Below are 25,129 nucleotides of genomic sequence, written 5' to 3'. Positions count from 1 at the left end.
GGCTTGGGTGGGGAGGGGCTGGATGGAGAGGGTGGGGAGGGGCTGGGTGGGGAGGGGCTGGGTGGGGAGGGTGGGGCTGGGTGGGGGGTGGAAGGGGTGGGGCTGGGTGAGGAGGGGCTGGTCACCCCGTGGTGCCCTTATAAAACTCAACGAAGGTAGGAACAACAGGTTCCACACTGCCCACCAGGGATTATTTGTCTGTCGTGCATCAGAATGCAGCCCACCCATGCCCCCCCCCCACCGACCGCCGAGCTACGCCGCGATTGGTTGACGATGTCGGGGAGGGTGGGGGGGAAGGGTAAACACGCCCACTCATCCAACTGCCCCCCCCCCCCCGAACGCCGCGCTGTCCAACCAAGTTCCTACCTGCCCACTGCGAAGGAACGTTTAACCTACTCACGCCGGCTTGTGCCCGCCCTCAGAGTCGGGCATATTTGCGGAATACACCACGCCGCCGTTGACCGTGGCCATTGACCGAGCAACCCAACGTTCCTACCAGCTCCCTCCGCAGGAATGTGTTAACGTGTGGATTTTCCCTTAAGCCCAAATTAACAGTCTAAAACAGTTTAACATTGTTAAACTTGGAAATGTTCATTACAAATCACGTGAAATTTCGATTAGAAGCTTTTTTCGTAACTGCAGGGATTCATCTTCTTGGATCTTTCGGTATAGTCACGTAGAAGGGAAGTCATAAAAAAAGATATTTTATTATGTTTTATTTTTATCATTTTATTACTTCCCTTCTACGTGACTTTACCGAAAGAACCAAGAATACAAATCACGTGCTTAAACTGGACGGACATGTTGCTACCGGTTAATCCGAAATCCACGTGATCGGCTCTACAGTGCAGTAGTTGCAATATCTTTACAATAGTGAGCGGAGTTTGATGTTGATCGGCGTTGCTCTGCTGTTGTCCACTTATGGGCCGTCCATAAATGACGTCACGCGATTTTGGACGTCACAAAGCTCTGCCACCCCTCCCCCCCCCCGCAAATAAAACATGCTTCTAATCGCTTTAAACTGTTGTCATTGTAGTGCGTATTTAATGTGGCGCTGCACTCTGATGTTGTAGGAGGAAACATTTATCAAAAGTCTATTTAATTAAGTAGAACGTGTTGTCTATATTTATTTAAAGTTGCGCACTTTGATGTGACGTCACATTTCTCACCCCCCCCCTCGTCACACATCGTCACAAATGTCTGACCCCCCCCCCCCTAGGTGCGTGACGTCATTTATGTACGGCCCCGAACACAACAAATTCTGATTGTGTTAAACAGATCGACTGCGCGGCACGACCAGCCGACAATTGGAACAGAATCATTGATTAATCGGACCAGAATCGATGCCATTATTATGGATTAGGGTCACCCGGTTCAGTCACGCCTACCCGCCTGTGCACGTGCCCGAATCAGCCAATCAGCGCGCGACTATGTGACGTCACGAGAGTTAAACACCCCGCCCCCTTGTTTCCGGCGTAAGAGCCCCGGCCACCGACTAAAAAACTAAATAAAAAAAAACAAATTAGTTATGTGCAAAGGAATACCGACCTGAATGTACATGTATATATGTTTCACAAATATAATTTTAAGGCCACAAATTTAATGACGAATAAAAAAAAATCCACCTCCCACCCCCCAAGATTTTCGCTCTTCAGACTTCCGCCCCCGCCCGCCCGCCCCCCCGCCGACTTCAAAACTAAATTTAAAAAACAAATTATTTACGTGCAAAGCAATGCGGACCTAAATGTACACGTATATTTCTGAAATTTAATTTTAAGGCCACAATTTTTAATGACGGATAAAAAAAAATTCCTTCTTTAGACTTCCGGTCGCCTCGCCCCGCCCCCATACCCCCACCCGCCCCGCCCCCCCCACCGTTGATTGCCGCACCACGTGGCCGTCGCTGACCAATCGGCGCGCGCAGCTGGTTTGGCGGGTTTCGCTCGCTGCTCCGCTCTGGTTTTTCTTCGGCCTCCTCCACCATCATCACCACCACCACCACCGCGTCCCGCGCCACTCGCTTGCCCCGTCACTTTACCTTCTCTTTCAAACCGCGCCTCGGCCTCGCCTACCCCTCCTCCACTTCGCCTTCGAACGCCGTCACAATATTCGCCGGCGAAGATTTTCCCCTCAGGAAACCCTCCCGCCCGCCCGCCCGCCCGCCCCGTTCTGCCCAGCTCTGCGTGCTCCATTGACGTCGCGGTCACTTTCTTTATTAATTGCCGTGGTTTCTTTTTGTTCCATCCTCGTCATTCGCGGGGTCGACGACGATTTTCGTTGGTGAGTAGAACACGTTTATTACAGCTGTCGTGGTGCGCGTGCGAGACGCGAATGTGTACAGTGCAACCATAATGCGTGTACAACACTAACCCGTGTACAACACTAATCAGTGTACAATCATAATCAGTGTACAACACTAACCCCTGTACAACACTAACCTGTGTACAACCCGCCCTGTGTACAAGACTAACCCGTGTACAATCATAATCAGTGTACAATCATAATCAGTGTACAATCATAATCAGTGTACAATCATAATCAGTGTACAATCATAATCAGTGTACAACACTAATCAGTGTACAACCCACCCCTTGTACACCCCTAACCCGTGTACAACCCGAATCGTTGTACAGCCCACCCCCTGTACAACCCTAACCCGTGTACAACCCACCCAGTGTACAACCCACCCAGTGTACAACCCACCCAGTGTACAACCCACCCAGTGTACAACCCTAACCCGTGTACAACCCACCCAGTGTACAACCCTAACCCGTGTACAACCCTAACCCGTGTACAACCCACTCAGTGTACAACCCACCCAGTGTACAACCCACCCAGTGTACAACCCACCCAGTGTACAACCCTAACCCGTGTACAACCCACCCAGTGTACAACCCACCCAGTGTACAACCCTAACCCGTGTACAACCCTAACCCGTGTACAACCCACCCAGTGTACAACCCTAACCAGTGTACAACCCACCCAGTGTACAACCCACCCAGTGTACAACCCTAACCCGTGTACAACCCACCCAGTGTACAACCCTAACCCGTGTACAACCCACCCAGTGTACAACCCTAACCCGTGTACAACCCACCCAGTGTACAACCCACCCAGTGTACAACCCTAACCCGTGTACAACCCACCCAGTGTACAACCCTAACCCGTGTACAACCCACCCAGTATACAACCCTAACCCGTGTACAACCCTAACCAGTGTAAAACCCACCCAGTGTACACCCCTAGCCCGTGTACAACCCATCCAGTGTACAACCCACCCAGTGTACACCCCTAGCCCGTGTACAACACTAACCAGTGTACAACCCACCCAGTGTACAACCCTAATCCGTGTGCAACACTAATCTGTGTACAACCCACCTCCTTGTACAACCCACCCCTTTTACAACACTAATCTGTGTACAACCCTAACCCGTGTACAACACTAACCAGTGTACAACCCATCCAGTGTACAACCCTAACCCGTGTACAACACTAACCAGTGTACAACCCACCCAGTGTACACCCCTAGCCCGTGTACAACACTAACCAGTGTACAACCCACCCAGTGTACAACCCTAATCCGTGTGCAACACTAATCTGTGTACAACCCACCTCCTTGTACAACCCACCCCTTTTACAACACTAATCTGTGTACAACCCTAACCCGTGTACAACACTAACCAGTGTACAACCCATCCAGTGTACAACCCTAACCCGTGTACAACACTAACCAGTGTACAACCCACCCAGTGTACACCCCTAGCCCGTGTACAACACTAACCAGTGTACAACCCACCCAGTGTACAACCCTAATCCGTGTGCAACACTAATCTGTGTACAACCCACCTCCTTGTACAACCCACCCCTTTTACAACACTAATCTGTGTACAACCCTAACCAGTGTACAACCCATCCAGTGTACAACCCTAACCCGTGTACAACACTAACCAGTGTACAACCCACCCAGTGTACACCCCTAGCCCGTGTACAACACTAACCAGTGTACAACCCACCCAGTGTACACCCCTAGCCCGTGTACACGCGCGTCAGGGGCAGCAGCAGTAGTAGCCCATGATGTTTGTGCTGCTGAGTTAGACACCGAGTAAAGGGCAGCAGCAGCTGCTTCTCAGAAACCCGAGATGGTAGAGGGCCACGCCTGGGTGTGAGTGTGCAAGTGTGTGTGTTAGTGTGTGTGTGCAAGTGTGTGCAAGTGTGTGGGTGTGCAGTGTGTGCAGTGTGTGTGTGTGCAGTGTGTGTGTGTGTGTGAGTGTGCAAGTGTGGGCAAGTATGTGAGTGTGTGCAAGTGTGTGTGTGGAGTGTGTCAGTGTGTGTGTGCAATGGGTGTGCAGTGTGTGCAGAGTGTGTGTGTGTGCGTGCAGAGTGTGAGTATGTGCAGAGTGTGTGCAGAGTGTGTGTGTGTGCAGTGTGTGTGCAGAGTGTGGGTGCAGAGTGTGTGAGTGTGCAGTGTGTGTGTGTGCAAGTGTGTGACTGTGCAAGTGTGTGTGTAACTGTTTGCGGGTGTGAGTGTAACTGTGTGTGTGATTGCAACTGTGTGTGAGAGAGTGCAAGTGTGTGTGTCCATCTGTGTGTGTGTGAGTGTCCATTGGTGTCCATTGGTGTGAGTGTCCATTTGTGTGTGTGTGTGAGGGAGTGTCCATCTGTGTGTGTGTGTGAGGGAGTGTCCATCTGTGTGTGTGTGTGAGGGAGTGTCCATCTGTGTGTGTGTGTGAGCGAGTGTCCATCTGTGTGTGTGTGAGGGAGTGTCCATCTGTGTGTGTGAGGGAGTGTCCATCTGTGTGTGTGTGTGTGAGGGAGTGTCCATCTGTGTGTGTGTGTGTGAGGGAGTGTCCATCTGTGTGTGTGTGAGGGAGTGTCCATCTGTGTGTGTGTGTGTGTGAGGGAGTGTCCATCTGTGTGTGTGTGTGAGAGGGAGTGTCCATCTGTGTGTGTGTGTGAGGGAGTGTTCATCTGTGTGTGTGTGAGGGAGTGTCCATCTGTGTGTGTGTGTGTGTGAGGGAGTGTCCATCTGTGTGTGTGTGTGAGGGAGTGTCCATCTGTGTGTGTGTGTGTGAGGGAGTGTCCATCTGTGTGTGTGTGTGTGAGGGAGTGTCCATCTGTGTGTGTGTGTGAGGGAGTGTCCATCTGTGTGTGTGTGTGAGGGAGTGTCCATCTGTGTGTGTGTGTGAGGGAGTGTCCATCTGTGTCTGTGTGTGAGGGAGTGTCCATCTGTGTCTGTGTGTGAGGGAGTGTCCATCTGTGTGTGTGTGAGGGAGTGTCCATCTGTGTGTGTGTGTGAGGGAGTGTCCATCTGTGTGTGTGTGTGTGAGGGAGTGTCCATCTGTGTGTGTGTGTGTGAGGGAGTGTCCATCTGTGTCTGTGTGTGAGGGAGTGTCCATCTGTGTGTGTGTGAGGGAGTGTCCATCTGTGTGTGTGTGTGAGGGAGTGTCCATCTGTGTGTGTGTGTGTGAGGGAGTGTCCATCTGTGTGTGTGTGTGAGGGAGTGTCCATCTGTGTGTGTGTGTGAGGGAGTGTCCATCTGTGTGTGTGTGTGAGGGAGTGTCCATCTGTGTGTGTGTGTGAGGGAGTGTCCATCTGTGTGTGTTTGTGAGGGAGTGTCCATCTGTGTGTGTGTGTGCAATAATTGTGATTCCGTATGAATTTGGAGTCTCTAAGAGACTCCAACCATTTTTTACGAGCTATTTCACGTGTGTGTCAGGAGGTGTATAAGTGCGTGTCAAAGAATGAGTGTAAGCGTGAAATATGAGTGTGGAAGTGAGTGAATGGATGATTTGCTTGAGAACGTGTGAGTGAATGTGAGCGTCCGAGTGTAAACGTGATTGTGACATTGAGTGTTTCATTACCAACCTAGATTCCACACCAACTCGATAATTCAATCACACATTCACTTTCACGCTCATTTACACACTTATTCTTGCGCACACATTCAATCGCACGAATGCATTGATTCTCGCAATCACACATTCACTTAGTCACGCGTACGCACAAAGACAAAGACCCCCCCGTACAGCCTGGCCGGCACGGCACACGAGGGGGTAGGTGGCCAACACCACGCCCGGCCGCCTTTGTATCCCTAGTGGCGCAATCTACTCATTTGATGCTGAGTGAGGTGGCCGAGGAGTGGTTCGGATAACAGTCACTGGTGTTGGCCGTGAGCGGGAATCGAACTCGGGTCGCCAGGTTCGTAGCGCAGTGCGCTAACCCCACTACACTAACAACACTACACTAACAACACTACACTAACAACACTACACTAACAACACTACACTAACAACACTACACTAACAACACTACACTAACTACACTAACAACACTACACTAACCCCACTACACTAACCCCACTACACTAACCCCACTACACTAACCCCACTACACTAACCCCACTACACTAACCCCACTACACTAACCCCACTACACTAACCCTCCCCAGACATACTTACTGGCGCGCACACAAACGGAGTCTCACACGGAGTCAATCTAACACATTCCTGCTGCGGAGGGAGCTGGTAGGAACGTTGGGTTGCTCGGTCAATGGCCTGCAGGGTCAACGGCGGCGTGGTGTATTCCACAAATATGCCCGACTGTGAGGGCGGGCACAAGCCGGCGTGAGTCGGTTAAACGTTGAGTTTTATAAGGGCACCACGGTGTGACCAGCCCCCTCCCACCCAGCCCCACCCCTCCCCACCCAGCCTCACCCTCCCCACCCTCTTCTCCCCACCCAGCCCCTCCCCACCCTCCCCACCCAGCCTCTCCCCACCCTCCCCTCTCCACCCAGCCCCACCCCTCCCATTTTTGGATGCACAACGGACAGATACAATAATCCCCTGTGGGTTGGTGTTTTATAAGTGCACCACGAGGTGACCAGCCCCTCCCCACCCAGCCCCACCCCTCCTACCCCCCACCCAGCCCCTCCCCACCCAGTCCCTCCCCACCCAGCCCCTCCCCACCCAGCCCCTCCCCAGCACGACGGACACAATAATCCCCTGTGGGCTGGTGTAACCAGGAGGTTCCTACCAGTATAAACGGATAAACTTAGTGTTTTAGGCCAGTATTGTGAAGTAACGCTGACGGAATGATCACACACTTGCACACATCCCCTTTCACCCTGACACTACTTGCACAAGTACACAACAAAGATCCCCCGTGTAGCCTTTAGCAGACTGATGGGGCAAGAGCGAGCACCTATGAAGATCAGAACCCGCACACGGAGGGGGTGGTGGGTGGCCAGCACCACGCCTGGCCACCTTTGTCTCCCCATTAGCGATGTTTACACACCACACCAGGACCTCATTTGAGGCCGAGTCGACCTAGGGGAGGCCGAGGACCAGTTCAGATAATCATCGCCGGTGTTGGCTGTGAGTGGGAGTTGAACTCGGGTTGCCGAGTTTGTAGCGCAGTGCCTCTAACTCGCTGCACTATCGCTCCCCACACACAACAACACACACACACACGCGGTCTCAAACATACACATACACAATCTCACGCTGACACATTTCCCACGTGTACACACACACACGTGTTCTACACACACGTTCACAAATATGTGGGTGTTGTAAACCGTGTATGAAAGTGTACAGTAACTACAAAGACAAAGATCTCCCGTGTAGCCTTAAAAAACTTCGGGCAACTAATGTTAGCGAGCGCCTATGAAGGCTGCCACGGCACACAAGGGGGTGGCCGGCACCACGCCCGGCCGCCTTTGTCTCCCCAGTGGTGATGTTTACACCCCACACCAGGTACACATTTGAGGCTGAATCGACCTAAGGGAGGCCGAGCGGTTCAGATAATCGTCACCGGTGGTTGGCCGTGAGCGGGAATCGAACTCGGCTCGCCAGGTTGGTAGCGCAGCGCGCAACAGCTACACTACCGCTCCCCTACAGTAACCACACACACGGATGCGTGTGTGGGGCATTCGTGAGTTTCTAAGCAGTTCGCAGCCTACACTAAGATCTCTGCAAAAAACAACACGACTCACGTTGACCATGCGATATCTGAATCCGTGCCTGGGTGCCCCTTAGGTTTACTCGGCACAAAATGAGTGACCACCTTTGAATCACAAACGACTGTACCGCGAACACGAGGCAGCCCCGGGGCATACGAGTTGCTTCACCCACCACCCCAAGCAATGTGTCTGTGCTGTGCTGTAACCTGTGCGTGCACTGCCTTAATAGGCGCTCACTGACTAAACATAGAGGCATTGCACTGCGGCAATGCTGCTGCTAGGACACACTCCCAGAAGACCGTGCTGCTGGTGGGTTGTGTAAAGCACAACTTTATTGTTTTATGTGACCGAGACAAATATGGGAAGGGTGCGTTATTTATTTAGTTTTTGACCAAAAAGAGGTTCTTGCACCTTCCTGGGCGGTGCTATGGTTGAGAGTAGTACTTGCCTCGCAGTCAGAAAGTTGCGCGTTCAAAACCCCAGTCGGAATTGTGACTTTTCCCATCTTCCCTTCATGGGTCGATAAACTCAGTACCACTTTGTTGTTAGTGCATCTTTATGCATTGCCCTTTGGAGGCCATCGTAGGATTGTTGAAATTTTAACCACAAATACACTAATTACACTTTTTATTTTAACAGGAAAGACCCCCACTGAGCAATGTAGCTCTCTTTCAGCAGCGACCTCGCCACGCATGATAGCTCAACGTAGTGGCTTATCACGTGGCATTTTATTGCAGACAAATACTCTAAACGCAAGGTTTTTTTTTAAATGTGGAATGAAAAACTGGAGGACCCGGAGAAAAATACACCCCACCATGGGGAAAGACACACAAACTCCAAATATACAGCAGGCGTCAGGATCGGGATCGAACGCGCACCACCTGTAAACCAGACGAGGTAGTTAACATCTCACCACCGCGGCACCCCCACATGGTCGATGGACAAGAGTGGTTATGGAATGGCATATTCCATAACCACACTGAGATCCGTTCAATGAGATGGGAGTGTAGCAGCAGTGCAACGTGGAGGATGGCGACGGTGTGTGCAGCAGTGGATGGACTTTGACAGACGCGTGGACCTGTTTTTTGAGTTGGGAGGTTGCGCGTCAGCCTGTCGTCATTCCTCCAGGGTGGATAAAATGAGTGCTGTTTGTACCGCTTTGTGCCGAGTACAGCGGTGGTGGTTTGTTCCTGTGGATGTCTTCGCCCCCTTCCAGGGGAACGTGGAATGTCTACCGCTGGCTCAGGCCTGTGAGCAGGAAATGAGCGCTGCCTGCACTTGTCTGAGCAGGAAAGCGCTCAAGTTATTTAATTCATTATTTGACGTCGCAGTATTGAACCAGATCCAAGATTGGTTTGAGCGCTGGTGGTCAACGGCACTGCGCTACAAACCAAGCGGCCAGAGTTCAACTCCCGACCGCGACAAACGTCATTGGCGAGTGATGGATCCAACGAGCCCTTGCGTTCCTCCCCCCTACACCTAGGTCGACTCGGCCTTAAATGTATTTATTTATGTTTAACTTCCTTTGTACCTTACGTAGCCAACCGTGCCAATCGGCGGTGCAAAGTGGAATGGTTAAATGAAGGTCGTGGTTTTAAACATTTTTTTATTTGACCAGATAATGCCCTCTGAGCTCTATAGCTCTATTTCAGAAGTAACCTGGCCATAAATCATCGCGCAACGAAATTTCTGATGTAGAAATGTGTAGCAGCCTAATACTCTAAACGCGTGATGTTGATTATAAATGTGTCGGGGGGAAAAAAAAGAAGTATTATTTAAAAACAACTTTTTAAAAAACACGCTTTAATGAAATGTACCGTACTAGTAATGGAATAACTCCAGGAAGTGGCCCCGAAGCTTGCCACAACGTAAGGGGCCGTGGTGATTTACAGCCAACGTCAGTTGAGCGTGGACAATTAGACCCAAGCCGAAACATAACATAGAAAAAATAATGTTTACAAATATTTATTTAAAAATTTTTATGATAGAATATAGTATTGTCATCAGTGCCATAAGTATACCAAGTTTGCAGTCGATACCACATTGGGAAGTGGGTAAAAATTTAGTTACAAGATTTGAGGATACAACAGAAGGTGTGAGTTAATCAAAAGCGTGGAATTAAAACAATGAAAACTGATGACCCAGAGAAAAATCCACGCGACCGATCCAATATACAGTCGGCGTCACAGTCGGGATCGAACCCACGGCTTCCTGCATACCCATGGGGTCTTTCGGTAAAGTCACGTAGATAGGTTGAAATAAAATAACAATAAACTACGACGTTTCGATCGCCTGTGTTGTGATCGAAACGCCGTAGTTTTTTTTTGTTATTTTCTTTCAACCTATCTACGTGACTTAACCGAACGACCCGAAGAATATGAATTCCTGCAGTCACGAAAGCTTTAAGTCAAGATTTTTCCTGCATACCAGGCGAGGGAGTTCACATCTCGACACAACCACTATCGTTGTGCTCAGTTTCCAGCCTTTAATAGCCGCTTGCGCCACCAGCACTTGCACCAGACAGCATGCTTGAACGCTGTATAACAGGAGATTTCTTTTTAAATAACTGCGTGGCCTTGTGGCACAGGCCTTGGCACATGCTCACGTGACGTTATCAGTAGATGACGGCTGTATTGTGTGTGAGAGAGACTGGTGTTTCGAGTCAATGGTTTCTCCAGGCTAAAAGACCCGTTTTCATATGAAAGTCTGTGTGTGTGTGTGTTGGGGAATGTGGGGAGTGGTAGTGTAGCGGTTATCACGCTGCGCTTCGAACCCGGCCACCCGAGTTCGATTCCCGCTCACGGCCAACACCTGTGACGATTATCTGAATCGGTCCTGGGCCTCCCCTCGGTCGAACTTTTCCCCAATCGAATAGCTTTGGCGACGTGTAAAAACATCGCCGCGAGGGAGACAAAGGCAGTCAGGGCTGGTGCTGCCCACACACCTCGTGCCATGCTGTGGTCCTCTTAGGTGCTCGCAAACAGCACTTGGCCCCGACAGCCTGTTAAATACTATAGGGCATCTTGGTTGAATAGAGCCAACAGACTCCAGGATAAATGTGAGACCTGTTTATGTGAAAGTGTGTGTGTGTAAGAATGTGCAGTATTTGTGTGTGGAGGTGACTCGGGGGGGGTTCACAATTGTTGTGTCAGAACACATGCTGCCACGTTGGCGAGATGCTATCACCCTCGCCTGGTCTACAGGAGGTCGTGGGTTAGATCCCGACCTCGACGCCTGCTGTATGTTTGGAGTTTGCGTGTCTTTCTCTGTGGTCACGTGGATTTTTTTCTCGGGGCCCTCCGCTTTTTCCCTCCACATTTAGACTCGACATCACGCGTTTAAGAGTATTTGGCTGCTATACATTTCCACGTGATATCCCACCTTGTTTGGCTATCACTTGTCACTGCTGAGGTTCTGAGTTTTAATTCGGGTTTCATTCCCGTGATCCTCATCGTTGTCAATCCACTGCTGGATGAAGGCCTCCCCGTGTCCCCCGCGCCACCCCTCACGATCATGCGGCGTTATAATAATAACAACACGTAGCGCACCAGCTGATTCCATTGCTCCATCTCCCCCGTGCACGTCCTCTCGAACGCATTCCATTCCTCGGCTGCCACTCCATCATTATTTTTGTCCATCGGCCATCAACCCATCTCTCTGCGGAAATTCCACATTCCTGTCGACGCAAGCACTGTGCTCTTATAAATCTCCGCGACGGCTTTACAGAAAGTAGAACGACATCTTACCCGGTCTGTGAAGAATTTAACTCGCAGCCTTTTGATTGAGTCATCCGTTCTGACTGCAATGCAACACATAAAATACAGTACTGTAGTAGTTTGTATAAAACTTCAAGTGCCAAGTGGGTACGAGTGTGCTTGTGTACAAGTGAGTGTGCGCATGGGGGAGCGGTGGCGTAGCGATTAACGCGCTGCGCTACGAACCCGGCGACCCGAGTTCTGTTCCCACTCACGGCCACCAACACCAGCGACGATTATCTGAACCGGTTCTGGGCCTCGGGGGAGACAAAGGCAGCCAGGTGTGGTTTCTGTGCCTGCCTTCATAGGTGCTCGCTAACAGCACTTGCCCAAACAGTCTGTTACAGGCTATACGGGGGATATTTGTCTTTATTTATCGAGTGCATGTGTTAAAGTGTATACAGATGGTGATGTGTGAGGGTGTTCTTGCGTATGTGCTTTTAATAATGTGCCACGTGGAAGTTGGTGGGCGTGTGAGAGTTTACCTGCATAAGACTGCATAGAGAGGGACGTGTGATTGGGCGTGTGTAAGATTGTGTAGTGGGGAGTGGTAGTGGAGTCGTACCAACCCAGCGGCCAATTTCGATTCCTGCTCACGCCGCGAATGGGGGTACCTGGTGCGGTGTTGAAAAACATCGACACTCGGGAGACAAACGCAGCCCAGCGTGGTGCTGGCCACCCACCCACCTCCTCGTGTGACGTGCCGGCCTTCATCGGTGCTACTAGCTGACAGCACTTGCCCAAACAGTTTGTCTTGGGCTATACGGTGGTATCTTTGTCTTTGTAGGAGTGGGTGTGTTTGAGGGAGTATATATGTGGGTGTGTGCACAAATGTATAGATGATGTGGGTGTGTGGGAATGCATTTTGTAAGTGTATAAAGATGGTGTTGTGCCATAGTTAATGTGTGTGCATGAATGGGCTGTGAAAGTGTATTGAGATGTGTGCGTGGCTGTGACTTGTGAGCGGTGGTGGCGCGGTTAGCACGTGACGCTACCACTACCCGAGTTCGATTCCCGCTTACGGACAACACCGGTGACGATTATCCGAACCGGTCGTGGCCGTCCCCTAGGTCAACTCAGCCTAAAAAAGTAGTATCTGCTAAGGTGTTTAAACATCACCACTAGGGAGACAAAGGCGGCCGGGTGTGGTGTTGGCCACCCACCCCCTCGTGTGTCGTGCTGGCCTTTGTAGATGCTCGCTAAGAGCACTTGCCCCAACAGTCTTGTTACAGGCTATACGGGGGGGGGGGATCTTTGTGTATTTCTGGATGTGTGTGAGTGGTGGCTGTACCCTCTGTGCGTTGGTAAGAATGTTTGTTCCTGCGAGGCTCGCCTTCAGTGAGGATGCTTTAATGCAGCTGCAGCTGTTGCCACCATTAACTGGGCCATCACTGAACGCATTCCGTCGGTTTTACTGTGCGCGGTGTCTCGCGATGCGGGTCATCGCCTGCCTAGGCTGCGAATGTACACATTTGGTCGCCCAGTTTCTTATCGGCGTCTTCGCGGTCGCTCGCAACCACCGTCATCGCCAAGACAAAAATCCCCGCTATCGCTGAGACCAGGGGTCAGGACGTATTCACCACATTGCATGCATAGCGGCTCTTGAAATATTGAATTCTTTCGTTACCGAATTCGAAATTAATGGCCGTTGTCTATTTTTGGTTTGCCGACCCCAAGTGCTGTTAGCGAGCACCTGTGAAGGCTGGCATGGCACATGGGGGGGGATTGGTGGCAAGCATTACGCCCGGCCACCTTTGTCTCCTCAGTGGCGATGTTTACACATCGCACCAGGTACTCATTTTGAGGTTGAGTCTACCTAGGAGAGGCCCAGGACCGATTCAGATAATCGTCACTGGTGTTGGCCTTGAGCGGAAATCAAACTCGGGTCGCCAGGTTCGTAGCGCAGCGTGCTAACCGCTGCACTACCGCTCCCCACATCACCACCGCCATCACCAACACAGTGATCGTCATCACACCAGCGTCTTCATCAGCCACCACCATCACCACCATCATCCTTACCACCATCATCATTATCACCATCAACAGTATCATCAACATTGTCACCACCTTCCCGAGCATCATTGCTACCATCACCACTGCAACATCAACGTCAAGTTACGTTACTGCTTGCATCAACATCAACACCATCATTGCCACCACTACCACCTTTTGCAGGATAAGTGCCACAATAACCACCACCATCTTCACCTTCCCTGCCGTCAACATGACTGCTAGCATCACCATCACCGCCGCCATCATCACCACCGGTGTCACCGCCATGTTCATTGCCATCATCGTAACCACCGTCACTGCCAGCATTACGATCATCACCACCACCAACATGACTGATAGCTTCACTATTATCATCACCACCACCGCACCCCCCAGAACCATCGCTCTACCATCACCCCACTACAGTTACTATTTTCAACAACAGTCGCCCTTCACAAGTAAGTGATGGTAACATCACCACTTGAATTGTGACAGGCTAAGGTGCATTTTGAGGCCCCTTCTTGCTTCACACGGTGAACAGCCTTGCAGTCTATTGGGAAAAACAGGTGCGTCTTTGTATGCTTGTGTATGTATACATGTACGCGTTTGTGTATTTGTGTGAGCGTGTGTGTATGAAGAAAGCTCGTGTGTATGCTTGTGTATGTATACATGTACGCATTTGTGTATGTGTATTCGTGTGAGCGTGTGTGTATATGGAGGAGGCTCGTGAAGGATGCTACTGGGCAGTTGGAGGCAGGCGCCCTCGAACAATAACTGAGGGCAGAAGAAGCGACGCTCACAACAACGAGCGGAGCGCCGGGCGGCTAAAATTCAGCAAGTTGGCACAGTAGGGGGCACAGCTGGGTGCATCTGCCAGTCATCTCAGTCGGTCAACCCATGGCATCCTGCTGGGTCTGTCCCATGACCTATGAGCCAGCCTTTGCCACTTCACGTGGCCTCAAAGTGCACCTGGCCTGGCACCAGCACCTTGGTGACATCACCGTCACTTAATGGCGAGTGGCGGGTATTGTGGGGAGCGGTGGTGAAGTGATGAACACACTACGCCACAAACCCGGTGACCCGAGTTCGAATCCTGGTCACAGCTGACATTGTATTCCAGAGGTATCTGAACTGCTCCTGGACCTCCCCTATGTTGACTCAACCTTAATACCTGCTGCGTTGTGTGATTATAATTATCAGCACTGGAGCCAGAGTTGGCCGGGCATCATGCTTGCCACACCTCTCGCCAGAGGTCGCAATCGGGTACCCGATACCCGTACCCTACCCGATACCCGGCTACCCGTACCCGGCCGGGTACGGGTAGCCGTACCCTACCCGATACCCAGCCGAGTACGGGTACCCGTTTGCGACCCTGGTGCGGCCGGGTACGGGTAAGGAATCAAAACCCGTTTGCGACCTCTGCCTCTCGCTCCATCTTGGCTTTAATATGCTCTCCAGCAGAACTTGTGCCCCAACAGGCTGTAAGGGTGATCTTTGCCTTAATATGCCTGTGTTCCTTATGTGTGCTGTGTGCATATACGTTGTGTATATGTGTGTGTGTCCAAAGTTTCAAGTTTTTTTGGTTTATACACTCGAGAACACCAAAAGACCAGCACAGTATCATGTGCACGAGTGACTTGGTGTGTGTGTGTGTGTGTTGGAAGCATTCACCCTCCAGCAACAATGGAGGGCAGAGGAGCGACGCTCGCAACAACGAGTGGAGCGCCGGGCGGCTAAAACACACAGTTTTCACAATAGGGAGCACAGTTGATGCATCTGCCACTCAACTCAGTCGGTCAACCCATGGCTTCTTGGTCTAAAACTAAACTAATTTTATTTTACCAGGTTAGACCCACTGAACTGCAATTGATAGCTCAACGAAGTGGCTTATTTGGAAATTTATAGCAGCCAATACTCGAGATGGATGTTTCTAAACGTGGAGGGAAAAATACTTGAGAACCCGGAGAAAAAAACCCATTTGGAGAGAGACATGCAGACTCCAAATATACAGCAGGTGTCCGGGTCTGGATCGAACCCGCGACCTCCTGGATGCCAAGCGAGGTAGTTAACATCTCGCCACCGTTGCGTCTGTTCCGTGACCACCTGCCAGCAACGAGCCTTTGACACTGCACATGACCTCAACGTGCACCGAGCGTGGCACAAGCGGCCGTGGTGACGTCGCCGCCACCGAGTGCTCAACGGCGGTTGTTGCTGCTGCTGTTGTCGTGCGTGCGAAGGTTTGCGATGGCCGTCAACGTTCACGCCACGTCTGTGACGACAGAAAACCTCTCCCGGCACGACATCATCAACTGGATCAACGAAACCCTGCAGCTCCAATACAGCAAGATCGAGCAGCTCTGCTCTGGTAAGCCTTGCCCCGCCACCCCTCGCCCCCAACCCCTCTCCTGCCCATGCCCTCACAGTTCTACCTCACCAGCCCAGCCACGTCTTACCAGCCACATCTACCCGGCCATCCGCCCATCTCCCCCCCAACTCCGCCAGACCTGCCGTGTCGGATAAACCCCTTGCCCCACCTAACCATGTCATCCACGACTATTCGTCCTGTCTGTCCTGCCCTTTGCCCCCACAGACATGCCCTCTGACCTACGAGATCTGCCCCCTCATCCACGAGACCTGCCCTTGACCCCGCCAGACATGCCCTCTGACCTACGAGATCTGCCCCCTCATCCACGAGACCTGCCCTTGACCCCACAGACATGCCCTTGACCCCACAGACATGCCCTCTGACCTACGAGATCTGCCCCTTCATCCACGAGACCTGCCCTTGACCCCGCCAGACCTGCCCTCTGACCTACGAGATCTGCCCCTTCATCCACGAGACCTGCCCTTGACCCCGCCAGACCTGCCATCATATATACTGGACCCATGCCCCTGTCCCGCTAGACCTGCTTGAGACCTGCCCTTTGCCTCCTGTAACACTTTAGATCTGTCCTCTGCCCCACGCAAAGCTCACGTTGCTGTGTGTACGCTTTGCGTGTTCTCTATTGTGAGGTAGGTTTTGTCGGAGTAACTGCCAGTAAGGTCAATGGTGTTACACATGCGGTGTGGTGTGTGTGCATTGCACGGTGCGTGTCGAATGTTGAACGTGTAGATTGTTGTACGTGCGGGGGTTTACGCGATACGTGAAGCGCGTGACGTGGCATGTGTGTTGTATGTGCTCACAAATCCGTGGAAAATCTGGACACATTCCCAATCGGTGAGTTCCTCCGCCAGGCAAGGGCTGCCTTGGCTGGGTCATGTAGCCCGCATGCCCAGCCACCACATACCCATGTAGCTTCTGTTTGCTCGGATAGAGGGGGCTAAACAAGCATGACACGGGCTAGAGAAGAGATGGAGCTGATGCGAGCCGAGTAGACATGCCGAAGACCGGTACCAGCGGTGTAAAGATTGGCCTCTTGCACCTGGGTCTGTCCCGTGACCTCCTGCCAGCGAGCCATCGACACTTAACGGGGCCTCAAAGCGCGCCTGGCACAGGCGCCGTGGTGACGTCACCACCACTTAGTGACAAATTGCGGCAGGTGTTGTATTTGCAGAATGATGCGCTGTCTATATGATGTCATGTGTGCGTTGTATGCATGCTGTGTGGGGTTTGTGTGTGTGCACCAGCTATTCCTTACCATAAGTTAATGGACGTGCATTTGTTTTATTTGTGCTGTTGTGATGATGCTACGTCGTGTTGCGTGTATTGTGTGCGATGAACGTTTATCATGGGACCTTTTTTGCCGCCCACCCCCTCGTGTGTCGTGCCAGCCTCCGTAGGTGCTCGCTTAACAGCTCTTGCCCCGACAGTCTGTTAAGGCTATACGGGGGTGGGGGGGGTCTTTGTCTTTGTATAGGTGTGGCATACTGCCAGTTCATGGACATGCTGTTCCCCGGCTGCATCTTGCTCAAGAAGGCCAAGTTCCAGGCCAAGCATGAGCACGAATATCTGCACAACTTCAAGCTGTTACAAGTCGCCTTCAAGAAGATGGGCGTGGACAAGGTAAGGGCATTTTTTCCCGTGACCCAGAAGATCCTTTCTGTAAAAACACCGTTGCTGAGCACGTTCCCAGAGAGCCCAGAACGCCGTGCGGCCAGCTACCAACAGCACCGTCGAACTTGCGATAGGTTCGAGTTTAACGTGCTTGACGAGGTGGGCAGCGCAAGGGAGGGAATTCCAAAGTGGGGGGGGGGGGGAGTTTGTTGTTGTGACCTGCAGTGCGGTGAGCGAGTGAATGAGTGTTCTTCTTGGTTCTTTCGGTAAAGTCACGTAGAAGGGAAATAATAAATAATAAAAATGAAACATAATAAAATACAATTCTCACGACGTTTCGGCTACAACGCAAGCAGCCGTCCTCAGGTGAAGAACAGGGCTGTCGGAAAGACAGCGTCTTTTCATTCAGACGCTGTCTTTCCGACAGACCTGTTCTTCACCTGAGGACGGCTGCTTGCGTTGTGGCCGAAACGTCATGAGAATTATTTTATTATGTTTTATTAACATTATTTTATTATTTCCCTTCTACGTGACTTTACCGAAAGAACCAAGAAGATGAATCCCTGCAGTCACGAAAGCTTTAAATCGAAATTTGAATGAGTGTTGTTGTGGCCTAGAGTGTGGCGAGCGTGTGGATGAGTGGGTGGGTGAATGAGTGTTGTTGTGACCTGCAGTGCAGTGAGCGAGTGAATGAGTGTGGTTGTGAGCGAGTGGATGAGTGTTGTTGTGACCTGCAGTGCAGTGAGCGAGTGGATGAGTGTTGTTGTGGCCGAGAGTGTGGCGAGCGTGTGGATGAGTGGGTGGGTGAATGAGTGTGGTTGAGGCCTGCAGTGTGGTGAGCGAGTGGATGAGTGTTGTTTTGGCCGAGTGTGGCGAGCGTGTGGATGAGTGGGTGGGTGGGTGAATGAGTGTGGTTGGGGCCTGCAGTGTGGTGAGCGAGTGGATGAGTGTTGTTTTGGCCGAGTGTGGCGAGCGTGTGGATGAGTGGGTGGGTGAATGAGTGTGGTTGAGGCCTGCAGTGCGGTGAGCGAGTGGATGAGTGTTGTTTTGGCCGAGTGTGGCGAGCGTGTGGATGAGTGGGTGGGTGGGTGAATGAGTGTGGTTGGGGCCTGCAGTGTGGTGAGCGAGTGGATGAGTGAATGAGTGTTGTTGTGGCCTAGAGTGTGGCGAGCGTGTGAGTGAATGAGTGTTGTTGTGGCCTAGAGTGTGGCGAGCGTGTGAGTGAATGAGTGTGGTTGTGGCCTAGAGTGTGGCGAGCGTGTGGATGAGCGTGTGGGTGAATGAGTGTGGTTGGGGCCTGCAGTGTGGCGGTTGACCGATGTGGATAAGGCAAGAGTGTGGTAGAATCGAGTCCTCAACGTGGGAGGAGGAATTAACCACGAGGGAGATGAAGGCGGCCGGTGTGGTGCTCTCGCCACACACCACCTCGCTCTCGTGCCGTGCCAGCATTCATAGCTACCTTGCCAAGTATGCACGAGGTCGGGGGTTCCATCCCGATCCTGACGCCTGTTTATTTGTAGTTTGCATGTTTTCTCCGGGTCCTCCACTTTCTATCTCCACATTTGGAATTAATACCACGCAAATCTTGACTTGAAGCTTTCGTGGCTGCAGGAATTCATATTCTTGGGTCTTTCGGTAAAGTCACCTTGATAGGTTCTAAGAAAATAACAAAAATAACAAAAAAACTACGACGTTTCCATCGCAACGCAAGCAATCGTCATCAGGAGAAACAAGTAAAGCCGTAAAAACAAAGTTTTTCACTCTAAATCCTTTATATGCGTGGCGGCTAGAGTCCTCTCGTCCTCTGGCTTGAGATGGCTACAATCTATGGGTCAGATGATTGTCTGCCAGTATTAAGCAATTGGTAATTAAATATTTAATTTGTTTTCCCTAAACAGTGTAAAAATTTTAAAAAAAAATTTCACGAAAATTAATTGTCACACACAACGAGTCTGTGTGGAAAATGTCAGATCGATTGGATCACGGGAAGTGGGTTAAAAAACGACCGAAAGATTTGCACGGTCCTAAGCAAGCAAGCATGCAAGCAAGCAAGCACGCAAGCAAGCAAGCGAACTTAATATAAAGGATTTAAAAAAGTGGGAAAGCTGCTGAGGCAGGCTGTTTTAAATGTTTCAAATGGGTGTGTAGCCCAAGGCTCTTAAGCGAAGTTGGTGGGGCTAGTGATGTTAAAGTGAGAAATTTGCATGTCAATGTAAGATCGGAGAGCTACCTCCACGAAGGTCTTGGAGGTGTCCAATGTAATCTCATGCATTTAGATGAATTGACTGCTTAGAATTTCGACGCGATAAGCCACTTCGTTGAGCCCATGATTTGTGGCCAGGTCGCTTCTGAAAAAGAGCTGTGGAGCTCGGTGGACCTTGTACTCGTAGGTTTTTCGGTAAAGTCACGGAGGTAAAAAAATAAATAACAAAAATATAATTGAAATAATAATAGAAATAAAATAATAAATCACGACGTTTCGGAGGCAACACAACTCTCCGTCATCAGGTGGGACCGTCACAGCGAGATTTACTGTCTCAAGTGAGGCAAGTTTCTAAGAGTCAAGGCTCTTAAATACAAGTTTAAGGGGGGAGGGAAGGGGGGGAGGGGCTAATCTGAATGTGGAAGCCAATGAGTGGAACGTGTTGGGGGGGGGGGCTAAAAGAGAACAGTTGTTGCATCTTGTTGATGCAGGTAAGGTCAGTGGACCTTACCTGCTAAAATAAAAACTAGTTTTAATAGTTGTTATCTTTGTGCTGCGCGCGCGCGCACACACTCCCCAGGTGATACCGGTGGACAAGCTGGTGAAGAGCAAGTTCCAGGACAACTTTGAGTTCGTGCAGTGGTTCAAGAAGTTCTTCGACGCCAACTACGACGGCAAGGAGTACGACCCGATGGGCGCGAGGCAGGGCTTGCAGGGCCCCGTGGCGTCTGGCAGCGTCGAGCAGCTGGCGCCCAAGACCCGCAAGCCGGTCTGCACAACCGGTGAGGGCGATCGGTCGCTCGCGCCGGCACCCGCATCGTCACAAAGTCGAGATGAAGTTAAATGAAATGTGACTGCAGCGGTTGTTGTCAATCCACTAATGGGTGAAGGTTCCTATGTGCCGTGGAATTCATTGGTGGGTGTTGTCGGGGCTTTGACCGTACTTCTTCACCACGCTGGTCGGTGCGAGCTGGTGAGGTGGGGGGGGGCAGGGTGCAGAAGTGGTTCTCGCCCGTTGCATCTATCCGTGGCCGGGAATTGAACTCGGGACGCTGGGTTCGTAGCACGACTTCCCTGACCACTGCGCCGTTGCTCCACCCGCTGAAGTTGGAACCGCGCTGTCAAGCGCGGAGCGGCCCAGCCCCTTCCGCACTGCGCTTGGTGTAGAACTCGATGCCTAGCGGCAGTCGGATTGGGAGCCCCGGTGGAGATGTTAACTACCTCGCCTGGTACGCAGGAGGTCGTGGGTTCGATCCCGACCCTGACGCCTGCTGCTGTATATTTGTGCGTTTGCGTGTCTCTCTCTCTCTCTCATCATCATCATGGTGGCTAGGAGATGTTAACTACCTCGCCTGGTCTACAGGAGGTCGTGGGTTCGATCGTGACCCTGACGCCTGCCCTATATTTGGAGTTTGCGTGTCTCTCTCACATCATCATCATCACGGTGGCTTGGAGATGTTAACTACCTCGCCTGGTATACAGGAGGTCGTGGGTTCGATCCCGACCCTGACGCCTGCTGCTGTATATTTGGCGTTTGCGTGTCTCTCTCTCTCCCCGTGGTCGCGTGGATGCGGGCTTCAACTGCGTACCTCGTGCGGTGTGTAAACGTCACCACTGGGGAAACAACAGCGGCCGGGCGTGGTGTTGGCCACCCACCCCCTCGTGTGCCGTGCCGGCAGCCTTCATAGGTGCTCCCGAACTGCACTTGCCCCAACAGTGTGTTAAGACTATACGGGGTTCTTTGTCTTTTTGTGTGTTTTTGTGCACGTGTCTGCATGCATGTGTACGTGTGCTTGCCCGTGTGTGTGTGTGTGTGTGCGTAGCCCCGCGCATGGTGCCGGTCCAGCGCATGGGGGCAGCCTCCCCGGCGTCCCAGGCCAGCGCAGGGCCCCGGAGGCTGCCGGCCGGGGGGGCGGCGGCGGCGGCGTCACGCAACGGGTGCGGGGAGGACCCCGCGGTGGCCGAGCTGGGCCAACAGGTAGTCCACACACACAACAACAACGACAACAACAACGACGACAACGACGACGACAACAACGACGACAACAACAACAACGACAACAACAACAACGACAACAACAACGACAACCGCCACTCGCCACTGAGTGGCGGTGACGTCACCACAACGCTTGTGCCAGGCCACACACAGCGGGGGGCGCACACACACGCACGCACACATGCACACACACATACGCACACGGGGCATACACACACATGCACACACACGCACACACGCACGCACACACACGTGCACACACACATGCACACACGCACGCACACACACGTGCACACACACATGCGCACACGGGACATACACACACATGCACACACACACGCACGCACACACACGTGCACACACACATGCACACGCGCACACACACGTGCACACACACACATGCGCACACGGGGCATACACACAAGTGCACACACACATGCACACACACACAGCGGGGGGCGCACACACACACAAGGTACACATAGCAGCACAGATATTAACACAGCAGACACGCGTGTCCTGACGGGAGTATGTATGTTGAATTTCTTTCGCACTGTACTTTGCCAACCGCGCTAATCCGAGGTGCGAGAGCTGTACGTGCATGTACTGTATGTGTGCGCTTGTGCGTAACGTCCCTGCGTGCACGTGTGAAGTTGCGTGTGCTTACCGGTGCCGGGAACGGTGGCACGGTGGTTTAGGGCACTGCGATACGAACACCGGCCGCCTGAGTTTGATTCCCACTCACAACTAGTCGCCAAGGTGAGGAATATCTGAAGCAGCCCTGGGCCTCCCCTGAATCATCTCGGCCTTAAATGAGTGCTCGTTTGCAGTGTGTAAACATCAGCATCACGGAGACAGAGTTTAGCCGTGCGTGGTGTTGGCCACCCACCCCCTCGTGTGCCATGCCGGCCTTCATAGGTGCCCCTCGCTTAGCAAGTCTGTTGAAGGCTATACGGGGGATCTTTGTCTGTCCTTGCAGCTTACAGACTTGAAGTCCACTGTGGAGACGCTGGAGAAGGAGCGGGACTTTTACTTTGGAAAGCTGCGCGAGATCGAGGTTCTGTGTCAGAGCACCGATGACAAGATGCCCGTCATCCGAAGCATCTGCGACATCCTCTACGCAACGGAGGTGAGGACTTGACCATGGCCACAGCCACGGCCACCGTACAACCACGACCCATACACAACCACATCCTGCTTGGCACGGAGTGTGCGCACTCTACCACCGCTGCACAGCCACAACCGTGACCCCTACACAACCACATCCTGATCGGCACGGAGTGTGCGCACTCAAACACCGCCGCACAGCCACGACCACGACTCGTACACAAGCACATCTTGAACGCCGCGGAGGTGTGGACTCACAACCACAGTAGTAATAGGTTTTTACCCTTTCAACTGGTACAAAAACTGACACCTTTATACAAGGCATCATGTTTGCAATAACCACAACACAAGCAGTCAAAATGCAAACAAAAAGAAACAAATCTGATAATGATAATGATATGCACTGTCCTTGAAGTTGATTGGTCCACACCCGAGACAGCTTTTCTTAGAGCCTAGTCTCCATTGGTGTTGGACCAGATGACGCCAAAAGGCGTACAACTCAAAAACAGCGCACTATCAGAGTATTAAGAGCTCGGGGTAAGCATAAAGGTGTCAGTTTTTGTACCGGTTGAAAGGGTAAAACCTATTACTAGATTTTGCCACTGGTAAAGGAGATGTCTCGTACTCACAACCACAGTTGAAGCAGCACCACAACCGTATTCCGTGCTTGACCCGTGTTCTTGCCGAGCCACCCAGATATTTGGGCATTGTTGCGTTAGGGCCGAGGTTGTAGGTGCCGGTGTAACTCCCCAAGCTGAACTAAAAGTCAACTATTTCTTATTTTACCGAGTAAGGCCCCCCCCACTGGGCTGTATTGCAACCTGGCCGCCAATGGTAGCTCAACGAAGTGGCTTGTCATCGCGTGGACATCTATAGCAGCTCAAATACTGTAAACGGGACGTCGATTCTAAACGTGAAGTGAAAAACCACGCGGCCGCGGGGAGACGGATACACAAACTCCAAATGTACACGTGTCAGGGTCGGGATTGAACCCACGACCTCCTATACACCAGGTGAGGGTGTCAACATCTGGCACCCTTTTCTCACTCCCCTCCCCCCCCCTTCCTCCCTCCCACCCCCCTCCGCGCAGGATGGGTTCCAGGTGCCGGAAGACGAGGTGGAGGGAGAGCAAGAGTCGTACTAAACACTGCTGCACATGCCCACGGCGCCAGCCCACGGCGCCAGCCCACGGCGCCAGCCCACGGCGCCAGCCACACCGCAACCACGCGTCGTGACCGGGCGGTGCCACACGCACCGCATGGGACACGCGCGGGTCGCCACGCACGCACCACACACACCGCGCCGAGCCAAACCTATCGCACGCACGCACGCACCGTACAACGCGCACGTCACGGCGCGCAAAACCAAACGTGCCGCGCGTCACAGACACGCGCGCGATGCCACATGGCGCGCTCTCTCTCAGCCTCTTGACCTCAGGCTTTTCATTCGATGACTCTTTCTCTTCCCCCCAACGTCACCTGACCCCCCTCCCCCACCCGTCCGTGTCTTATATCAACACTTTCTTGTCTTCTCGCCCGAGCCGCTCGCTTGCCCCGTCTCCCCACGTGCGCCCCTTGGACTTGCCCTGTCTCGCGCCGGATGTTCACACCTTACCCCCCCGTCCTCCCCCCGTGTCCCGTTTGGGCAAGTCGCCTGTCGGCTGAGCCTATCCACACGCTGTCTGGGCTGCCCTGGTTCACACCCGACCCCCATCTCCCACACCCCTGCCCCCTCTCGCTGTGGTACGCACCTGGTGGTCGTGTTTTCCCGTCGTACCCCAACACCCCCCACCGTGCCTACGCACCGTTGCTCCGCGTCTCGTCGATGCGCTGTCGTCTTGTTTTTGTATCCTGGTCTCACGTCTGGAGAAGTTACGGTTGTTGTGGGGGGTGGGGGGGAGGACGGTGGGGGGGGGCCCATAGCCATGTCGTTTTATTTGTGGCGGTGTGGCTGTTAGTTGACTGTAGCGATGGAATTAAATCTCACTTTGCTTTTGCGTCCATTAGCGAGCTGCGACCGTTGCATGGTGGGGGGTGGGGGGCGGGGGGGGCGGTCGTCTTGCGACGATGCCTGCGCCGGTCACCAACTCGGGTTTTCTCAGAATCGACCCCAAGTGTGGGGA

General features: G+C 52.3%; 2 protein-coding genes across 4 annotated transcripts in view; both read left to right on the top strand.

Moving 5' to 3' along the window:
- Window positions 1–25,129, top strand: part of LOC144940615 (translocating chain-associated membrane protein 1-like) — a 443,732-nt gene that overhangs the window by 311,598 nt on the left and 107,005 nt on the right. Inside the window, exon 12 of one of the 2 annotated variants that reach the window (XR_013639145.1) lies at window positions 14,960–15,003. The exons of the other annotated variant lie outside the window; for it this stretch is intronic. The gene's annotated coding sequence lies outside the window, so the exon portion shown is untranslated. Of the gene's footprint in view, window positions 1–14,959; window positions 15,004–25,129 lie in introns of those variants that run through there. 2 annotated transcript variants of the gene reach the window in all.
- On the top strand, window positions 1,899–25,007 carry LOC144940616 (microtubule-associated protein RP/EB family member 1-like). 2 transcript variants are annotated; one of them, XM_078866874.1, is made up of 8 exons: window positions 1,899–2,280; window positions 6,096–6,198; window positions 15,945–16,072; window positions 17,565–17,710; window positions 20,485–20,686; window positions 21,728–21,882; window positions 22,880–23,029; window positions 24,098–25,007. In XM_078866874.1, the coding sequence occupies exons 3-8, from the start codon at window positions 15,952–15,954 to the stop codon at window positions 24,149–24,151; spliced, it is 828 nt and encodes a 275-aa protein (XP_078723000.1). In that variant the 5' UTR covers window positions 1,899–2,280; window positions 6,096–6,198; window positions 15,945–15,951; the 3' UTR covers window positions 24,152–25,007. The 2 variants fall into 2 exon arrangements, with proteins under 2 accessions (XP_078723000.1, XP_078722999.1); XM_078866873.1 differs by lacking the exon at window positions 6,096–6,198.

Source organism: Lampetra fluviatilis, chromosome 23, assembly GCF_964198595.1.
Source record: "Lampetra fluviatilis chromosome 23, kcLamFluv1.1, whole genome shotgun sequence".
NCBI lineage: Eukaryota > Metazoa > Chordata > Hyperoartia > Petromyzontiformes > Petromyzontidae > Lampetra > Lampetra fluviatilis.
This window is presented reverse-complemented; position numbering and strand designations above follow the sequence as displayed.